Source organism: Littorina saxatilis, linkage group LG3 (assembly GCF_037325665.1).
Source record: "Littorina saxatilis isolate snail1 linkage group LG3, US_GU_Lsax_2.0, whole genome shotgun sequence".
NCBI classification, from domain to species: Eukaryota; Metazoa; Mollusca; class Gastropoda; order Littorinimorpha; family Littorinidae; genus Littorina; species Littorina saxatilis.
Genome location: NC_090247.1, coordinates 55510627 through 55528804, shown reverse-complemented (window position 1 = coordinate 55528804; position 18178 = coordinate 55510627). Strand labels below are relative to the sequence as shown.

General features: G+C 41.7%; 1 protein-coding gene across 4 annotated transcripts in view; it reads left to right on the top strand.

Annotated features, from left to right (window-relative positions):
* Positions 1-11432, top strand: part of LOC138962713 (carnitine O-palmitoyltransferase 1, liver isoform-like) — a 40567-nt gene extending 29135 nt beyond the window's left edge. For all 4 annotated transcript variants that reach the window (XM_070334641.1, XM_070334638.1, XM_070334639.1 and 1 more), the window contains exons 15-22: positions 1208-1292; positions 2054-2218; positions 4434-4565; positions 6762-6950; positions 8803-8880; positions 9684-9776; positions 10345-10409; positions 11003-11432. In XM_070334641.1, the coding sequence (XP_070190742.1) occupies positions 1208-1292; positions 2054-2218; positions 4434-4565; positions 6762-6950; positions 8803-8880; positions 9684-9776; positions 10345-10409; positions 11003-11042 (847 nt within the window). In that variant the 3' untranslated portion in view covers positions 11043-11432. The remainder of the gene's footprint in view (positions 1-1207; positions 1293-2053; positions 2219-4433; positions 4566-6761; positions 6951-8802; positions 8881-9683; positions 9777-10344; positions 10410-11002) is intronic.
* Positions 11433-18178: the final 6746 nt, after the last annotated feature.

Here is an 18178-nt window from a genome sequence, read left to right as displayed (position 1 = left end):
TGACAACACCAAAACAACATCGATCAAATTAAAGAAATATTTGACACTTTTGTCAGAATTACTTTAAAGCTGATTTGTCTTTATTGAGTCACTTGAGAAAAAGTGACTCTATGTAATCGGTCAGTGTTAGTCTGTCCGGCCGGCCGGCCGGCCGTCCGGCCGGCCGGCCGTCCGGCCGGCCGTCCGTAGACACCACCTTAACGTTGGACTTTTCTCGGAAACTATCAAAGCGATCCGGCTCATATTTTGTTTAGTCGTGACCTCCAATGACCTCTACACTTTAACGATGGTTTCGTTGACCTTTGACCTTTTTCAAGGTCACAGGTCAGCGTCAAAGGAAAAATTAGACATTTTATATCTTTGACAAAGTTCATCGGATGTGATTGAAACTTTGTAGGATTATTCTTTACATCAAAGTATTTACATCTGTAGCCTTTTACGAACGTTATCAGAAAAACAAGGGAGATAACTAGCCTTTTCTGTTCGGCAACACACAACTTAACGTTGGGCTTTTCTCGGAAACTATAAAAGTGACCGGGCTCAAATTTTATGTGAACGTGACTCCCAGTGACCTCTACACTTTGACGTCTGCTTTGGTGACCTTTGACCTTTTTCAAGGTCACAGGTATGTCTTGAAGGAAAAAAATTGAAATATCATATCTCTGAAACTATTCATCGGATTTGATTCAAACTTTATAGGATTATTCTTTACATCAAATTATTTACATCTGTATTGTGTTGTGAATAGCAATTTCTTCCTGTCCATCTGATGCCTCATATAATATTCAGAACTGCGAAAGTGACTCGATCGAGCGTTTGCTCTTCTTGTTATTATTTGTATTTTAAGAATTAATGTTTTTAAGCTTTGTTTTCTTTATCTGTCTACTGCCACAGGCAGATTTATATGATCTTTTCATTCAGATTAATTCATCAACCTGGTATTTTTTTTGGTACATTTGATTCTCAAAGTGTTGAATTTTTTTTCAAATTTTTTTTTAGTGGGATGGGGATCGGCACAGAGAGAGTGTATGTGAATGATTGATTTAGTTTACAGTGTGCTCAACCATTTGTTTTGATTGACTTTCTTGTAACTGTTACGATGTGAACGGATACTCTAAGGTATGCTAATTAACAGTAAAAGTGAAGACGGCAATTGCCAACTGATGGATTAACTAATTTTCTCTTCATTTCATTGTTGTGAACACAGATACCGAGACGACGGGCGCTGCCAAGGCACTATGGTATATCAGCCTCCTAACCCCATCCGCCTGGAGTGGGACTTCCCCAAACCTGTGAGTGTTGTCTGTTTGTGGCTCTTAGTCTTACGTATTGCAGTGTTTACATAAAGGGCGAATGGGAGAAATAACTCTGTCTGAGTTTCAAGCTCACCTACTCAAGTGATTAAAAATTAAGACTGTGAGTAGAACTCCGTTTTGAAGGAACCTGTCAGACTTTTGATGATGACAAGGTCTTACAGATAGAACAGAAGACGCCACATTTCAAACTGTAGGGCTTGCTGCCGTTAAACCAGAGTATAGGAGCTCAAAGGAAAACGCAGTGCATTACATTTACAGTCTATATAAGAACAACCTACGAAAAACTTTGTCTATAATTTAAACCAAAAAAACAAGGAAGGTATGCTTTTGAAATTTTTAATTATGACCAAAAAAACCTGTTACAATCACTTATCTTGGACCCAGCGGTCTTTTAAGTGAACAGACAGACAAACACTTATAATACAGAAAATATAGTAATTGTGTCGCTTGTGTCTTTCGAGCGAGCATCTGGACAATTTGTCAGATAAGTTTATTTTCTGTATTATAAGTGTTCGTCTGTCTGTCCACTTCTTAAGCCGCTGGGTCGAACATCAATGACTGTAACGTTTTGTTTTGTCATAATCAAACCTTTCTTGTTTTTTTTATTCTGAATTTTGAAACGTTGCCTGTTTGTTTTGGGATTTCTATGATTTGAACCTCCTATCAACGTAACTTTCTTGTTTATTGATTCTTGATTTTGAATTTGTCATTATTGTGTTGGTTGTTTGTCTCCGCAGTGCCTAGACCTGATTGAGACATGTCGCATCCAGGCTCAGCTGCTGTGTGAGGACGTTGACCTGCACATCATGATGCATAGCGCGTACGGCAAGGGCTTCATCAAGACCTGCAAGGTCTCCCCTGACGCCTACATCCAGTTGGCGCTACAGCTGGCCTACTACAGGGTCAGTAGATGCTAGATGTCCGGTTGTGTTCACTGAACATATCTTACTGTGGAACCTGCCCTAATGACCACCTCTTGAAAGCGACTACCTGCCCACAACGACAACACAAAAAGATCCCTTCTGATTTTTGTCCTATATATTTGAGTCACTTGAGAAAAAGTGACTCTATGTAATCGGTCAGTGTTAGTCTGTCCGGCCGGCCGTCCGGCCGGCCGGCCGTCCGTAGACACCACCTTAACGTTGGACTTTTCTCGGAAACTATCAAAGCGATCGGGCTCATATTTTGTTTAGTCGTGACCTCCAATGACCTCTACACTTTAACGATGGTTTCGTTGACCTTTGACCTTTTTCAAGGTCACAGGTCAGCGTCAAAGGACAAATTAGACATTTTATATCTTTGACAAACTTTTCTCGGAAACTATCAAAGCGATCGGGCTCATATTTTGTTTAGTCGTGACCTCCAATGACCTCTACACTTTAACGATGGTTTCGTTGACCTTTGACCTTTTTCAAGGTCACAGGTCAGCGTCAAAGGAAAAATTAGACATTTTATATCTTTGACAAAGTTCATCGGATGTGATTGAAACTTTGTAGGATTATTCTTTACATCAAAGTATTTACATCTGTAGCCTTTTACGAACGTTATCAGAAAAACAAGGGAGATAACTAGCCTTTTCTGTTCGGCAACACACAACTTAACGTTGGGCTTTTCTCGGAAACTATAAAAGTGACCGGGCTCAAATTTTATGTGAACGTGACTCATTGTGTTGTGAATAGCAATTTCTTCCTGTCCATCTGATGCCTCATATAATATTCAGAACTGCGAAAGTGACTCGATCGAGCGTTTGCTCTTCTTGTTTACCTTTGTATAGCAACCCCCTGTCTATAATGCCCACTTTTGATCAGTTGTTTTCGACGGGTGCTGTGGCGGGGTGGTAAGACGTCGGCCTCCTAACCGCCTGGTGGGTTAAGTGTGGAGATTTTTCCGATCTCCCAGGTCAACGTCTGTGCAGACCTGCTAGTGGCTTATCCCCCTTCGTGTGTACACGCAAGCACAAGACCGAGTGTGCACGGAAAAGATCCTGTAATCCATGTCAGAGTTCGGTGGGTTATAGAAACACAAAAATACCCAGCATGCTTCCTCCGAAAGCGGCGTATGGCTGCCTTAACCTTTTAACTACCAATTTTTTTTTACTGTAGAATCCCTCAGCTCCCAAGTTATTTTGAGCAAAGACAGTCAAAAACGAGTATGTTTGTTTAAATTATTATTACTGAGCTTCTAGTAGTCAGATTGATAAATGATCGAAGTCAGTCAAATCAGCGGTGTTCACTGAACTAACGCTGATGTCGGAGCCAGAATCTTCCAATTCATGTCGATTTTTGATGAGATTATCCAGCAGAGCAGTGAACTCTGGATCGCTGTCCTCGGAATCCATGTCGGAGACACGCACAAAAAAATCCCGTGAAAAAAATCGATTGAAACTCGCACTGAAGTCGAAAGCACTTGCAAACACAACTTGGCGGAAGTGAGACAATCCCACAATGCATTTGCAACCGTCTTATTACTACTGCTCGCGCACAACAACCGCAAACAACCGAAACAGACGCTACACCGGCGAGGGGCGGTATCGGGCGGTATGGGAATAGCGGCAATGGCGGAAGACGGGCGGTATCGGGCGGTATGGTAGTTAAAAGGTTAATGGGGGGGGGGTAAAAACGGTCATACAGGTAAAATTCCACTCCTGCAAAAAAACACTAGTGTACGGGGGAGTTTCAGCCAACGAACGCAGAAGAAGAAAAAGAAGAAGATCAGTTGTTTTGGTGGCCGTAATGGACAGGTATGACTGTACTATTTAGGACCTCCCCCGAGTTTTGTTCTTTTCATGACATTGACAAGGCCAAAAAGATTAAAGTTGGTAGGTTGGTTGATTTTTTGTTGTTGTTGTTTGTTTTAGATTGAAGATTGCTTTTTATTTACGCAGGCGCATGTGGCTTTTTATTGTGTACGTGTTTGGCCGATTTTACCACGCCATTTAGACGGCCGTATGCCTATTCCGGCGGATAGTCGGTACTGATTTTTATCTCGTTGGGTTTTATGTGTTGATCAAGTCTATGCTTTGGTGCGCATGAGTGTGTGTCTTTTGAACCGCAAATTCCTGAAGAACTCTGGGCAACAAAATATCTGTATTCTGTATTGAATTGTTCTTTGTTTCAGTCTGCCGGAAAATTCTGCCTGACCTACGAATCCTCCATGACCCGTCTGTTCCGAGAGGGTCGCACGGAAACAGTGAGGTCATGCACCAAGGACACGTGTGCTTTTGTCAAGGCCATGGAGGCAAAGGCTGACGTAAGATTTTTGTCTGTCGCTTATATTTACTTGTGGCTTATTGGAATTTACATGTGAGAGATACATCTTTTGATCTTAGTGTAGAGGGTGAAAGAAAATAGTGTTTGAGAGTGAAATTATGCATCAATAATAAAAAAAATAAACAAATAAGAACGAAAACAACAGCAAATTCTTTTTTTCAAACATGAAATTATCGTCCTGGCGAAATATTAAAGGCACAGTAAGCCTCCCGTAAACCATCACAGATACTGTCAGGCTTTTACACACAGTACAAACACCCTTCCATTTGAACGCTCACCAAACGGGAACATCCTAGGTGCCCTACGTAAAGAGCGAGCAATTTTCAAAGAATTTATTTTTGCGTGGTTTATCTTACCCCTGAGCCATCGTGAACCCGTGTGATCCAGTTTCCCTTTTTCACAATGCAGTCGTCAGTTTGTAATTTGAATGCGGCTCGCTGTGAGCTTATCTGCAATAGCACGTTATTATGTACCTCTGACTTTTCACGAAACAAACGAATGTGGTTCATAAGAACTCTAGCGATGGCTTTTGACTGCCTATAAACCGCCGTCTGCTACGAAAACCTCGACCTTGCGTGACCCTGCTTCCGGGCTTTTCTTTTTTCAAACTTTCAAAACTTTGAATTGTACTGATCTTGTCGTGATGAAAACAGAATTCTTTTATGATTTAAGAATGTTTGTGTAACAAGCTGTCAATTTATTATTTAGATTTTAAAAGTTAGGTCTAGCGCCAAAACGCACCACGGTCCGTCTCATTCTGATAATCATCGCTCCACGGCTATCGCCAGTTGAAGGGAAGTAACTCATTTTTGACCTGAGTTCAAGATGGATCCGATTGAGATTGTCTCAATCCGAAAAATTCGGGCAGGGATGTAGCTCAGTCGGTAGCGCGCTGGATTTGTATCCAGTTGGCCGCTGTCAGCGTGAGTTCGTCCCCACGTTCGGCGAGAGATTTATTTCTCAGAGTCAACTTTGTGTGCAGACTCTCCTCGGTGTCCGAACACCCCCGTGTGTACACGCAAGCACAAGACCAAGTGCGCACGAAAAAGATCCTGTAATCCATGTCAGAGTTCGGTGGGTTATAGAAACACGAAAATACCCAGCATGCTTCCTCCGAAAGCGGCGTATGGCTGCCTAAATGGCGTGGTAAAAACGGTCATACACATAAAAGCCGTGGGAGTTTCAGCCCATGAACGAACAAACAAATCCGAAAAATTAATTATTTGAAAATTGCTCGCTCTTTACGTAGGGCACCTAGGATGTTCCCGTTCGGTGAGGGTTCAAATGGAAGGGTGTTTGTACTGTGTGTAAAAGCCTGACAGTATCTGTGATGGTTTACGGGAGGCTTACTGTGTGTAAAAGCCTGACAGTATCTGTGATGGTTTACAGGAGGCGTACTGTGTGTAAAAGCCTGACAGTATCTGTGATGGTTTACAGGAGGCGTACTGTGTGTAAAAGCCTGACAGTATCTGTGATGGTTTACGGGAGGCTTACTGTGTGTAAAAGCCTGACAGTATCTGAGATGGTTTACGGGAGGCTTACTGTGCCTTTAAAGTGTATCATATTTCTGGCGAAGAGGTCTGGTTTGATGCTTTTCATCGCTGATAAAGACTGAAGAACTGAGTTTTGCAATTTTTTAAATCCTTGTGCAATAGATGAGTTCCGGAAATAACTCTTTAAAGCTTTTATTGGTAGTAAAAGAGTTCGGAAATTCTGTGGCAAACAAACTCACATGACATTGAAGTCAAGCGATTGAGTGACATCACAATGAAAATTAGCACTTCGGAGCTGACTATTGAATGCCTTTGTGATCATGTGACATGCCTAAACAAATCGCAGACCACATGTGCAGGCGAAACACTAGCAATCGGCGTATCAACATGTGGTTAGCAATGACTGTACAAGCGATCACATTGGAATGAAATAGTCAGTTCCGATGTGCATACTTTAGAACAAAAAGATCGTAATATGGAGCAGACAGTGCAAAGAACAAAGATCAGAGCTAATTTTCACGGGGATGTCAGTCAATGACTTGACTTCAATGTCACGTGTGGGCTAAGGGTTGGCATCACTTTCACAGACTATGAAAACCCAACTGTTCTTTCCGAACATCGTCTACTGTGAAACTGAAAGCCATTTCCTGTGTACTGTACAGTGTCATTCTCTCACTGTGCAGAACCAAGAGTTGATCAAACTGATGAAGAAAGCTGCGGGGACTCACCAGAACCTGTACCGCGACGCCATGACGGGTGCGGGAATCGACCGCCACCTGTTCTGCCTCTACGTCGTGTCCAAGTACGTGGGCCAGGACTCCCCCTTCCTGGCCGAGGTGCTCAGCGAACCGTGGCGGCTCTCCACCAGTCAGGTAATAAAAGTTTTGAAAGTTGGAATTGGGGGGGATGAGATGAGATGAGATGAGATGAGGGGGGGGGGGTGGGGGGGGAGGGAAGGGGAGGTGCCATAGCTCAGTCAGTAACCTCCACTCGTCGGGTAACGAAACCCGTTTTCAGTGTTGGAATTGGATGGGTCCGTAGCTCAGTGGGTAGCGCCATGGCTTGGTTTATTGTTATCAGTGTTGGTTCAAGGCCCATGAACAGTGGGTGATTGCTATCGTATTTTCAAGAGTCAAATGTTCAGTGGTGACTCTAAATCGTACCAACCTCGTGTGCAAATGTATGCTAGAAATGATCCTGTGCCGATTATGGCAGGTTGTTACGAGTGTTTGACCAGGTTTACTAGGAGTCTGGATTCATGGGTGCCAGCGGAGATTGATTTGTGAGACGGCAACAGTGACCCTCCCACCCACCCCCCCACCCCCCCCCCCACCCTCTTTTAAGACCTCCAAAAATGTGAGAAAGTCCGGTCTTAAAATGGAAGGAATCTTAAATTTGTGGTCTTAAAAAGGGAGATCCACTGTAGCACAATTTGTGGTCTTATAAAGGGAGATCCACTGTAGCACAATTTGTGGTCTTATAAAGGGAGATCCACTGTAGCACAATTTGTGGTCTTAAAAAGGGAGATCCACTGTAGCACAATTTGTGGTCTTATAAAGGGAGATCCACTGTAGCACAATTTGTGGTCTTATAAAGGGAGATCCACTGTAGCACAATTTGTGGTCTTAAAAAGGGAGATCCACTAGCACATTTTGTGGTCTTATAAAGGGAGATCCACTGTAGCACAATTTGTGGTCTTAAAAAGGGAGATCCACTGTAGCACAATTTGTGGTCTTATAAAGGGAGATCCACTGTAGCACAATTTGTGGTCTTAAAAAGGGAGATCCACTGTAGCACAATTTGTGGTCTTAAAAAGGGAGATCCACTGTAGCACAATTTGTGGTCTTAAAAAGGGAGATCCATTGTAGCACAATTTGTGGTCTTAGAAAGGGAGATCTACTGTAGCACAATTTGTGGTCTTAAAAAGGGAGATCCACTGTAGCACAATTTGTGGTCTTAAAAAGGGAGATCCACTGTAGCACAATTTGTGGTCTTAAAAAGGGAGATCCACTGTAGCACAATTTGTGGTCTTAGAAAGGGAGATCCACTGTAGCACAATTTGTGGTCTTATAAAGGGAGATCCACTGTAGCACAATTTGTGGTCTTAGAAAGGGAGATCCACTGTAGCACAATTTGTGGTCTTAAAAAGGGAGATCCACTGTAGCACAATTTGTGGTCTTAGAAAGGGAGATCCACTGTAGCACAATTTGTGGTCTTATAAAGGGAGATCCACTGTAGCACAATTTGTGGTCTTAGAAAGGGAGATCCACTGTAGCACAATTTGTGGTCTTATAAAGGGAGATCCACTGTAGCACAATTTGTGGTCTTAGAAAGGGAGATCCACTGTAGCACAATTTGTGGTCTTAGAAAGGGAGATCCACTGTAGCACAATTTGTGGTCTTAGAAAGGGAGATCCACTGTAGCACAATTTGTGGTCTTATAAAGGGAGATCCACTGTAGCACAATTTGTGGTCTTATAAAGGGAGATCCACTGTAGCACAATTTGTGGTCTTAGAAAGGGAGATCCACTGTAGCACAATTTGTGGTCTTAAAAAGGGAGATCCACTGTAGCACAATTTGTGGTCTTATAAAGGGAGATCCACTGTAGCACAATTTGTGGTCTTAAAAAGGGAGATCCACTGTAGCACAATTGCTAATTTTGTAGCCTGACTGCTCTAATTGATCTGTGACACTCAACTTTTCTCTTCTATTTTATTTGTGCAGACGCCACACCAGCAGACGGACAAGCTGGACCTGAACAAATACCCAGACAGAATCTGTGGAGGTGGTGGTTTTGGACCTGTAAGTTTTCCTGTTTTTCTGTGTCAAGTGTACACGTACTAGTACACGTATTAGTAGTAACTGCTGTCAGAGACACTTAAAACTACACTGCCAACAGAAGTGTCGATTCATTATTTGGACCTTGCAGGCATGGAAATTGTCAGCGAAATTGCGGATTTCCGCAAAAAGGAAATTACGTTTCAGCGAAAATAAAAAATTGTCCGCGGCAAAAAAAAAGGTAAATTAAATTATATGTATACTATTGTCTCTCTATCCCTTATTTGCTTACTCGAGAACTATCAAAATATTGGTCTTAAATGCTAAAATTCGATTTCCTTTCTGGTCCCCCCAACGGACCTCGGCCTATTTTCAGAGTTGTTTCTTCTTTGGAATTCCCATGCCTGACCTTGAGTAGAAGTACCCTCTCACTATAATTATAGGCTAAGTGATTTTAGTGTTGTGCAGGAAACTCCACATTTTTGGTGTGCAATTGAATAAGATGAAATAAAATAAAATAAGATAAGATAAGATTTCATATAGTCCTGTGAGGTTACCCCCATGGAAATTCGGGCTACTTTTTCACGAAGGAAAGCGTGCTGCCATATAGTACGGCGCTACCCAATATTTTTTCTTTTTCCTGCATTCGCATATTATTTATGTTTTCAAGCCCAGAGACTTTCGCTGTGGGCTTGGGATCTTTAATCCTGCGCATGCGTGCACACGGGGGTATTCAGACACCAAGGAGAGTCTGCACAAAGTTGACTCGGGGAAATAAATCCGTTGCTGGCAAGATGATATGAAGACTGTTCCATTGCTGGTTTCAGGTTGCGGATGATGGATACGGAGTGTCTTACATCATCGCCGGAGAGGACACCATCTTCTTCCACATCTCCTGCAAGAATTCTTGCCCCACCACTGTGAGTTTAGCTGTCACTTCTTGTACGCCTTGAGCAGACGCTGTGTGGTGTTTTAGTCCCTTTTAGTGTGTATTTCTGTATATTTTGTGCGCATTCTTTAGACTCAGTTTGGTGTGTGTGCGTGCGTTCATTCGTGCGTGTGTGTGTGTGTGTGTTTGTGAAACTGGATGATACACTACAAGTGGGTTTTTTCCAAAGCTTTTATGTTTTCCATTTTGAGAATTTCAAACTTTTTGCAGCCAGTAAAATGTCAGAATCAGTTAGGTTCGGATGCTTTTGTTGATGACAGTGTTGTTTTTGTTCAGGGAATGGTAATACGAACTTTCATCTGACTTATTTGAAGTATATGTCTCTGTCTTAGTCTGCGTGTTTGTCTTTCATCGGACATGTTCTAAGTATTTGTCTCTGTGTTTTTTTTGTCTGTCTTGTTCTGTCTCACCAAGTCTCTTTCCCCTGCACCCCTTTGCCCTGCCCAACAAATCTCACAAATCTGTCTTATACGCATTCACCATTTTTACCATGGTCGTTGAAGTTTGATTTAATTCCCCGCTTTCTCTTGTTACTGCAGGGTGCTCACAAGTTTGGTCGCCTGATCGAGAAGTCCTTCGCTGACATGAAAGCCATCTTTAACAAGTAATGACGTGTTTGCCTAGCATCTGTGTTTTGTCGCTCATCGTTAGAGCCAAATAGCATCTGTGTTTGTCGCTCCCGGTTAGCGTCAGATGTGATGGAGAAAAACTAAGTGATATCATAATAAGCTCATGGACACTGTTGTTTCAGTACTCCAGGGCACTTCTGCTTTCTTTGTGTGGAGTTTTATTTTTCGGGATTTCAGGTTTAAAAAAATGCCTTTTTATCAGAAAGTGCGTTTGGGTGTGGTTGTTGTGTGCATGTTGTGTCCTCGCTTTGTGGATGTGTAAGACTTATGATACTGAAAATTCTCTGGACTGAGGTCATATTTTATAGTAATTTGTGGCTTAGATTGTGAGCCTGGGTATCCTTCTCTTTATGCAAAGCAATACCTGTAACGTGAAGCCATTCTGATAGGTAGACACCTTGAAACACAGGTTAAATGAATGCAATGATGTTTCTACAGTAAATTTAATTTGTTAAAAGCGAGCCATCCTTTACCAGGATTTTTTTTAAGGAGGAAAAAAAGTAAATAAATCAGAAAAGGTTTGTTTGAAAAGAACATTTGTGAAATGCTCATGGTGGGTTTTTTTCAGCGCCTCAAGCAGAGACCGTACTTTGAGTACGTCATTGTGAGTGAAGTAATTGAGGAAATGATGTGAAGGACACAGTTTGAGAACGGTGAAAGTGTGTGTATCTGTATGTGATACTAGCGAATAAATAATACAGCTGCAAAGTGTTTTAATCTGTTTCCTTCGTTTGCTGATTTATATTTATTATTGTTGGTTTGACTTTGATTGTGTTGAGCCACCTCATAGATGATTTTCTGTCGGGAATCTCATTTTGTACTTCATTTTCTAAGCATTGATATTGAACCCATTTATTTATCTAAGCCTGGTGAATTTGGTCTCTACATCCTCGCCCCTTCCCCCGGCATTGTGGTGTAATCATGCATTTCAGTTCCTATCAGCGTGAGTAGTGTGCAAGGTACATACTTGGTAGATAAGAAAATCACAGATTTTTTTTATTTTTTTTTTGGGGGGGGGGGGGGGGGGGGAGAAAGATTTTTATTTTGAATATGTTGGTGATGGTGGGGATTTTCAATCAAGAGCATAGAGATGAGAACATTGGATCTCTCCTTTAAGTTTAACACATCAACAATGTAAGAAAAGCAGGTCTTCTAAAGGAGGGAGGTCTTACAACAGAGGTAAATTTACAGACCTAATGCACAGTGTCTGAAAAAAACAGCCTTAAGAGGTAGGACGTCTTAAATCAGCCTCAGCCGGTATAAAAGATAGGGGGGGGGGGGGGGGCGTTATGGGTGTTCCACAGTATCCGGAACAATGCACAAATCATGATTATTTTAATGCATTCCTTTTATTCTTCGCCTGCTCAGTTACCAGATGCCTGTTGTGTGATGAAGCATGAGTTTGCTTGTGTCCGAGTGAAATTTTATTCATTGGTTAACGTTTTACGGACTTCCCTTGGGGTGCCTGCTTGAATTATGATTCAGACTAACACAGAATTTCTTTTCCGGATTTGTTTTGGTAATGGTACGTGTACATTTTTTTCTCTCCTATCTCCATGTATGATAGAAAATCTTTTCGTGAGTTTTGTCTTGTCCCCACATCAGGAACATGCATAATTGTTTTTGTTGCCAGCATCCGTCCAGCAGTATATGTTCAAGTTTTTACTTATTTATTTATTTAATGTTTGTTTTGTTAGAAACTTAGTTGCCTTCAGTTAGTGTAGTCTTACCCACCATCAGCTTGAGGCAGACTTATATTTTTAAAATTAGCAGTCAAGAAAAGTAGTATCGGGAATTTTATTGGCGGAATTCTGGCATTTTCAAATCTCCAGACATCATTCTTGAGCTGTTTGTGATGCAAAAGGTTCTGTAACTTTGCAGAACACTCCTTCTATGTAATGGAAAGGGCACTTTTTGTTTTTCTTTCTCCTTTTTACATTTCTGTTACGATTGTACATGTACCTTTAAGATTCCAAGTCTTTTCAATCCTGAAGATTCAGGATTTTGATTCTGTATTGGTCTGAAATGTGGATGGTTTTTGGTTGATCTGTTTTGGATGCCGCTTTTAAGTTTTTTTTGTGTGAGTCTGCTATACAATTGAGACAGTTTTATTGAACGATTGATCCTCTTTTACTTTTCTTTTTTTATTTTTTTATTTTTTTTATTTTTATTTTAAATTTACACCATTTGTAATGATTATTGGGTCTCATACTTTAGATTTCCAAAAGAACAAGTTAAGAAAATAGTTGTTTTTTTCTTCATCACAGAAGAGTGAGCTTTGTGAGCATACCTGTTTGGCTTGATACCAGATCACCGTACTGTACAGCTTAAAATTCATTTCATATTGATTATGAACAATAATACCAATGCAGCTTGCTTGGAAAAAGTTTCAAGACATTCAGCACACAAATGCTTTTTGACTCACATGCGAAGCAAAAGTGAGTCTATGTACTCACCCGAGTCGTCCGTCCGTCTGTCCGTCCGGACGTCCGTCCGTCCGGCCGGCCGGCCGGCCGGCCGTCCGGAAAACTTTAACGTTGAATATTTCTTGGACACTATTCAGTCTATCAGTACCAAATTTGGCAAGATGGTGTATGACGACAAGGCCCCAAAAAACATACATAGCATCTTGACCTTGCTTCAAGGTCAAGGTCGCAGGGGCCATAAATGTTGTCTAAAAAACAGCTATTTTTCACATTTTTCCCATTTTCTCTGAAGTTTTTGAGATTGAATACCTCACCTATATATGATATATAGGGCAAAGTAAGCCCCATCTTTTGATACCAGTTTGGTTTACCTTGCTTCAAGGTCAAGGTCACAGGAGCTCTTCAAAGTTGGATTGTATACATATTTTGAAGTGACCTTGACCCTGAACTATGGAAGATAACTGTTTCAAACTTAAAAATTATGTGGGGCACATGTTATGCTTTCATCATGAGACACATTTGGTCACATATGATCAAGGTCAAGGTCACTTTGACCCTTATGAAATGTGACCAAAATAAGGTAGTGAACCACTAAAAGTGACCATATCTCATGGTAGAAAGAGCCAATAAGCACCATTGTACTTCCTATGTCTTGAATTAACAGCTTTGTGTTGCATGACCTTGGATGACCTTGACCTTGGGTCAAGGTCACATGTATTTTGGTAGGAAAAATGTGTAAAGCAGAAGGTCAAGCATGTGAGTCGTATGGGCTTTGCCCTTCTTGTTTTGACTGTAAATTACTCAAGTACGTATACTTGAAACAGCTTGACCAAGATGAAATTAAATGGTGAAATGTGTAGTGGTATAACATTCACTGTATATACCATGAATGGTTGCTTTTTTGTTTGTCATGTTAAAATGTACGCATCCTATATATCACGGATGCATTAGATTCTGTTTGTGGAAGTATTTATTATGAGGCAACTCTGAAGTCGGCATACATTATCAGTGCAGTGCATAATTTATGTTGATGACCACATGTAGGTTTGTAGTGTGCGAGTGCTGGTAATTATGTTTTGTGTCGGTGTCAAGTCCTAAATACTCTCCAAGCCTGCTTTTTGTCTTGGGCGTTTTTCGTGATTTTGGCAACGGAAATAAAATACTGGGCCATAGACATTGATGCTCTGTGTGTGTTTGTGTGTGTGTGTGTGTGTGCCTGCATGTGTGCATATATATTATGTGTGTGTGTGTGTGTATGTCTGAGTTTGCATGAGGTGTGCATGTGCCTGTATGCATTGTGTGTGCGTATGTTTGTTTGTGTGTGTGCATATGTGACTCGTCGCTGTCGTGCGCAAACCTTGCAACTGCAGAATCAGTGATTTTACAGGAGCCTCAAAAAACGCGTTGTCGACGGCTGCAACGTCATCCCACATTTGACATGAACTTGTTTCTTATGCTTTACCGATGTGTAAACATGTGATATAATAAAAAAAATGCAAACTATCTAAAATGTTTGTATTATTTCAGTTACACGCTTGACGACAGAAAATCTGACTGAAGTTACACGGGTAGAGAGAGAGCTAACCGTGTAAGTGGCACATATATGTCAAGCGAGAGATAGCCTAACCGTGTAAGTGGCACTCCTAACGAACTCTCATGCACATACACGGTTAGCGTGTCCGAGAAAACAGGATTTCCGGTAAATGCGTTTACAACATGTGACAAATTACTTAATTAGAGCATTTCCATTGGTCGCAGACACAAGATATTTATAGAAGACATGTGAAGTTTGAGATGAAAAAACATTTTTGTCATATTTTGTCAGTTACACGGTTAGCGCACGACAGCGACGGTGTGTGAGTTGTGCATGTGCCTGAATGCATTATTTGTGTTGTGTCAGGGTGTGTGTGTATATGTTTGTGTGTGTGTGTGTTCACATGATCAAGAAGCTGTGCATTATTGTGCACATAAAAACAACTTCAAAATTGACCTGAAAGATAAATTGTTCTGTTTTGTGATACAGTGTCCACCGGACCTGAACAACATTCTCTATCACTTTGTAGTTCCACAACTATAGCTCCATGGAAGTCGGGTCACATACTGAAAAAAGAGTGAACATGAAACAACATTTTGAGATTCACTCAGCATGATGACAAATCTCATTCGGGGCTAAATCAGGAGATTGCCCACACACTTTTTCTCCAGATCCGCCAAGGGTTATGATGTGACAAAAAAATCCCTCTACTTGGACTCATATAAAAATTCAAGCTTCTGACTGTTTCCTGAGATTTTTGTTTTAATGCATATGAATTACTTTATTCAGAGGCCACTAGTGTGGTGTGTGTGACAGAAATGAGATAATTCTTTAAAACAAAGTTTTTCACACAAAGCAGTAAAGATCTTGATTTTTGGTAAGTGTCCATCTGGAGGGTCAGCCTTATCATATGCTGCACACCCTACATCACGACACTCACCCTACATCACGACACACACCCTACATCACGACACACACACACACACACACTCGGCGGCGAACCACTTGTTTTGTGACAGGGTAAATAACTATGCAAATATTTCTTCCGTATCTTCTCCCAACCTACAAGAGTTGCGTCCCTTGGCATATCTTTTTCGCTGTCTCAGTGTCTGTCTGTCTGTCTGTCTGTCTCTCTCTCTCTCTCTCTCTTTCTCTCGCTCACTTGCTCTCTCCCTATGTCTGTCTCTCTCTCAGAAGCCTGCGCTTGTTGTGAGCGCGTCTTACAGCAGCAGAGACTGTTGATCGCTGGCAGCGCCATTTACCTGGCGAAGCAGTGCTTTCTTGGACAGCATACTCAGTCGTTTCAGTCATTTTCAGTACTGATATGTTATCGTTCGTAGACTATACATTTGCATCTTATATCCCATTAATTGCTTTCTTTTGGATAAAAAGTGTTTGAAAAAACACTAGGCTATTGGCCTCCGTTGAAGTTCAAGTGGCACTGCCAGAACTGAATCAGCAGTCACTAGTGGTGCACGCTGAGAACTTTTCTTCTTCCCCAGTCCAGACAAAAGTATAGTTCTAAAATGTAGATGAAAGCACATGCAGGCTACACGGTGATACCTTCTATACCCAATCAATAACTGAGGCCAATACAAGGTTTATTGGTGGACTGGGTGGCCGAGTGGTAACGAGAGGTTGCGTGTTCGACCCTGGGTCGGGCCGCTATTTTCTCCCCCCTTTCCTAACCTAGATGGTGGGTTCAAGTGCTAGTCTTTCGGATGAGACGAAAAGCCGAGGTCCCTTCGTGTACACTATATTGGGGTGTGCACGTTAAAGATCCCACGATTGACAAAAGGGTCTTTCCTGGCAAAATTGTATAGGCATAGATAAAAATGTCCATCAAATACCCGTGTGACTTGGAATAAAGGCCGCGAAAGGTGAACATTCGCCTAACAGGCTTGAGGTTTGCTGGTCGATGTGAATGCGTGATATATTGTGTAAAAAATTCCATCTCACACGGCATAAAGCGCTTTGAACTTCGGATAAGGCGCTATATAAATAAAGAGAATTATTATTATTATTATATTTAAAAAAAAGAAAAAGGGAAAAAAAGAATCATAATCCTCTGTCGGTCTTTCAGCCTGTCTGTCGCACTTTTGTCCGTCTGTCTATTGCTACGTGAGCGTTTCGCCTGAAATTTGGCAAGCACTTTCAGTGATTTGCCCATGCAGCAAATCTGTACGGTACATTTCTAGCGAATGCTGAATTGGTGTACGGCAAACGCCCGAGCTGAAAGCGAAACAAAGCAGCTTCATAACCAGAGCTGGACTCCAAGTGTAACCTAGGCGAACGACAAGAAGAAGAAGATGATCGATAAGGTCAGTCCGGCAAACAATCAAATACTAGGCCTATACGTACCCTTCGTTGCCGCCCAAGCCCACGAAATTCTTTTTACACCACCGCCACCCTCATCCCAAAATCACCCAAACTTCCGGCCCCACCTTCTTTCCCGTAGATCTCCTTTTTAAGGCAATTTCTCACTAACTGGTCAGTCCCACCTCATCATAAGATTATGCATTCAGTCAATGCTTAATGGTTCAGAGACACTCAGTATACCAATTCAGTACTTGTCCACAAAAAGCTAATTGTTAACATATTCCCTACAATCCCCTTATACTGTCAGTAATTATACCTTAAAAAGAGGGCGTGCACAAAAGAGGATGAGGAATGCTGTCTATGTGGAACACTTTTCGTTTGTCCCTTGTGTGGTCGTTACAGACAGGTTCGACTGTGCCTTTAACAAAAAATCATACGTGAAACAGAGCTGTATCAAAACACGCTTCGATGGTTCTCAGTAGCTGTAACGTTAACATGTTAAAATGACAAATTGACAGATCGCTGCGGCGCGACTGATGACAGGTCACTGGTAACGCGAACAGCGGACAGACAGACTGACAGACTGACAGACAGACAGAAAGTGAGACCCACGTTCGCACGACCGCACGCACGCACACATTCACGCACGCACTGCACGCATAGACGCACAGACAGACAGACAGACAGACAGAAAGACAGACAGACAGACAAACAAACACACACACACACACACACACATACACATACACACACACACAAACACACACACAGAGGCAGACAGACACATAGACACAGACACACACAGACACACACACACAGATAGACACAGACACACACACAGACACAGACACACACACACACACACACACACACACACACACACACACACACACACACACACCGTCATTTAAAATAACAGCTTGACAGATTGTTATGGCGCGATGACAGTCCAGTGGTAACGCAAACTGTCCTCAGAGACCAACAGGCACGACCAGCTAGGTTACCATTGGTTTCAATAACATGCCGCCCGCATTCAGCCGCGAAATAACTTCATGTATTAGAGCAAATAGAATACAAATGACAGGAAGTTTTCCGAAAGAAATCCTAACCTAGGTGGAATGTCAACCACGTCAATACTCACATGCTCGCATGTTCAGAAACATACACACACCATTGTGAAAGGCAAACACACTCAGTCACAGATACAGCCAGATATATGCAGACAAATTTAACAGACAGACCGCATTTTCTTATCATCGGTGTTGTCCTTAGAAATGACAATGTGTTCTTTATAAGAAATGGCCTGATGTATCTGTGTACTCTCCTCCCGAGTATCACTTCCTGCAACATCAAATTGCAGTTATTGACACATCATTTGAGCTGCAAATCAACATCAACATCAAATTGCAGTTATTGACACATTTGAGCTGCAAATCAACATCAACATCAAATTGCAGTTATTGAC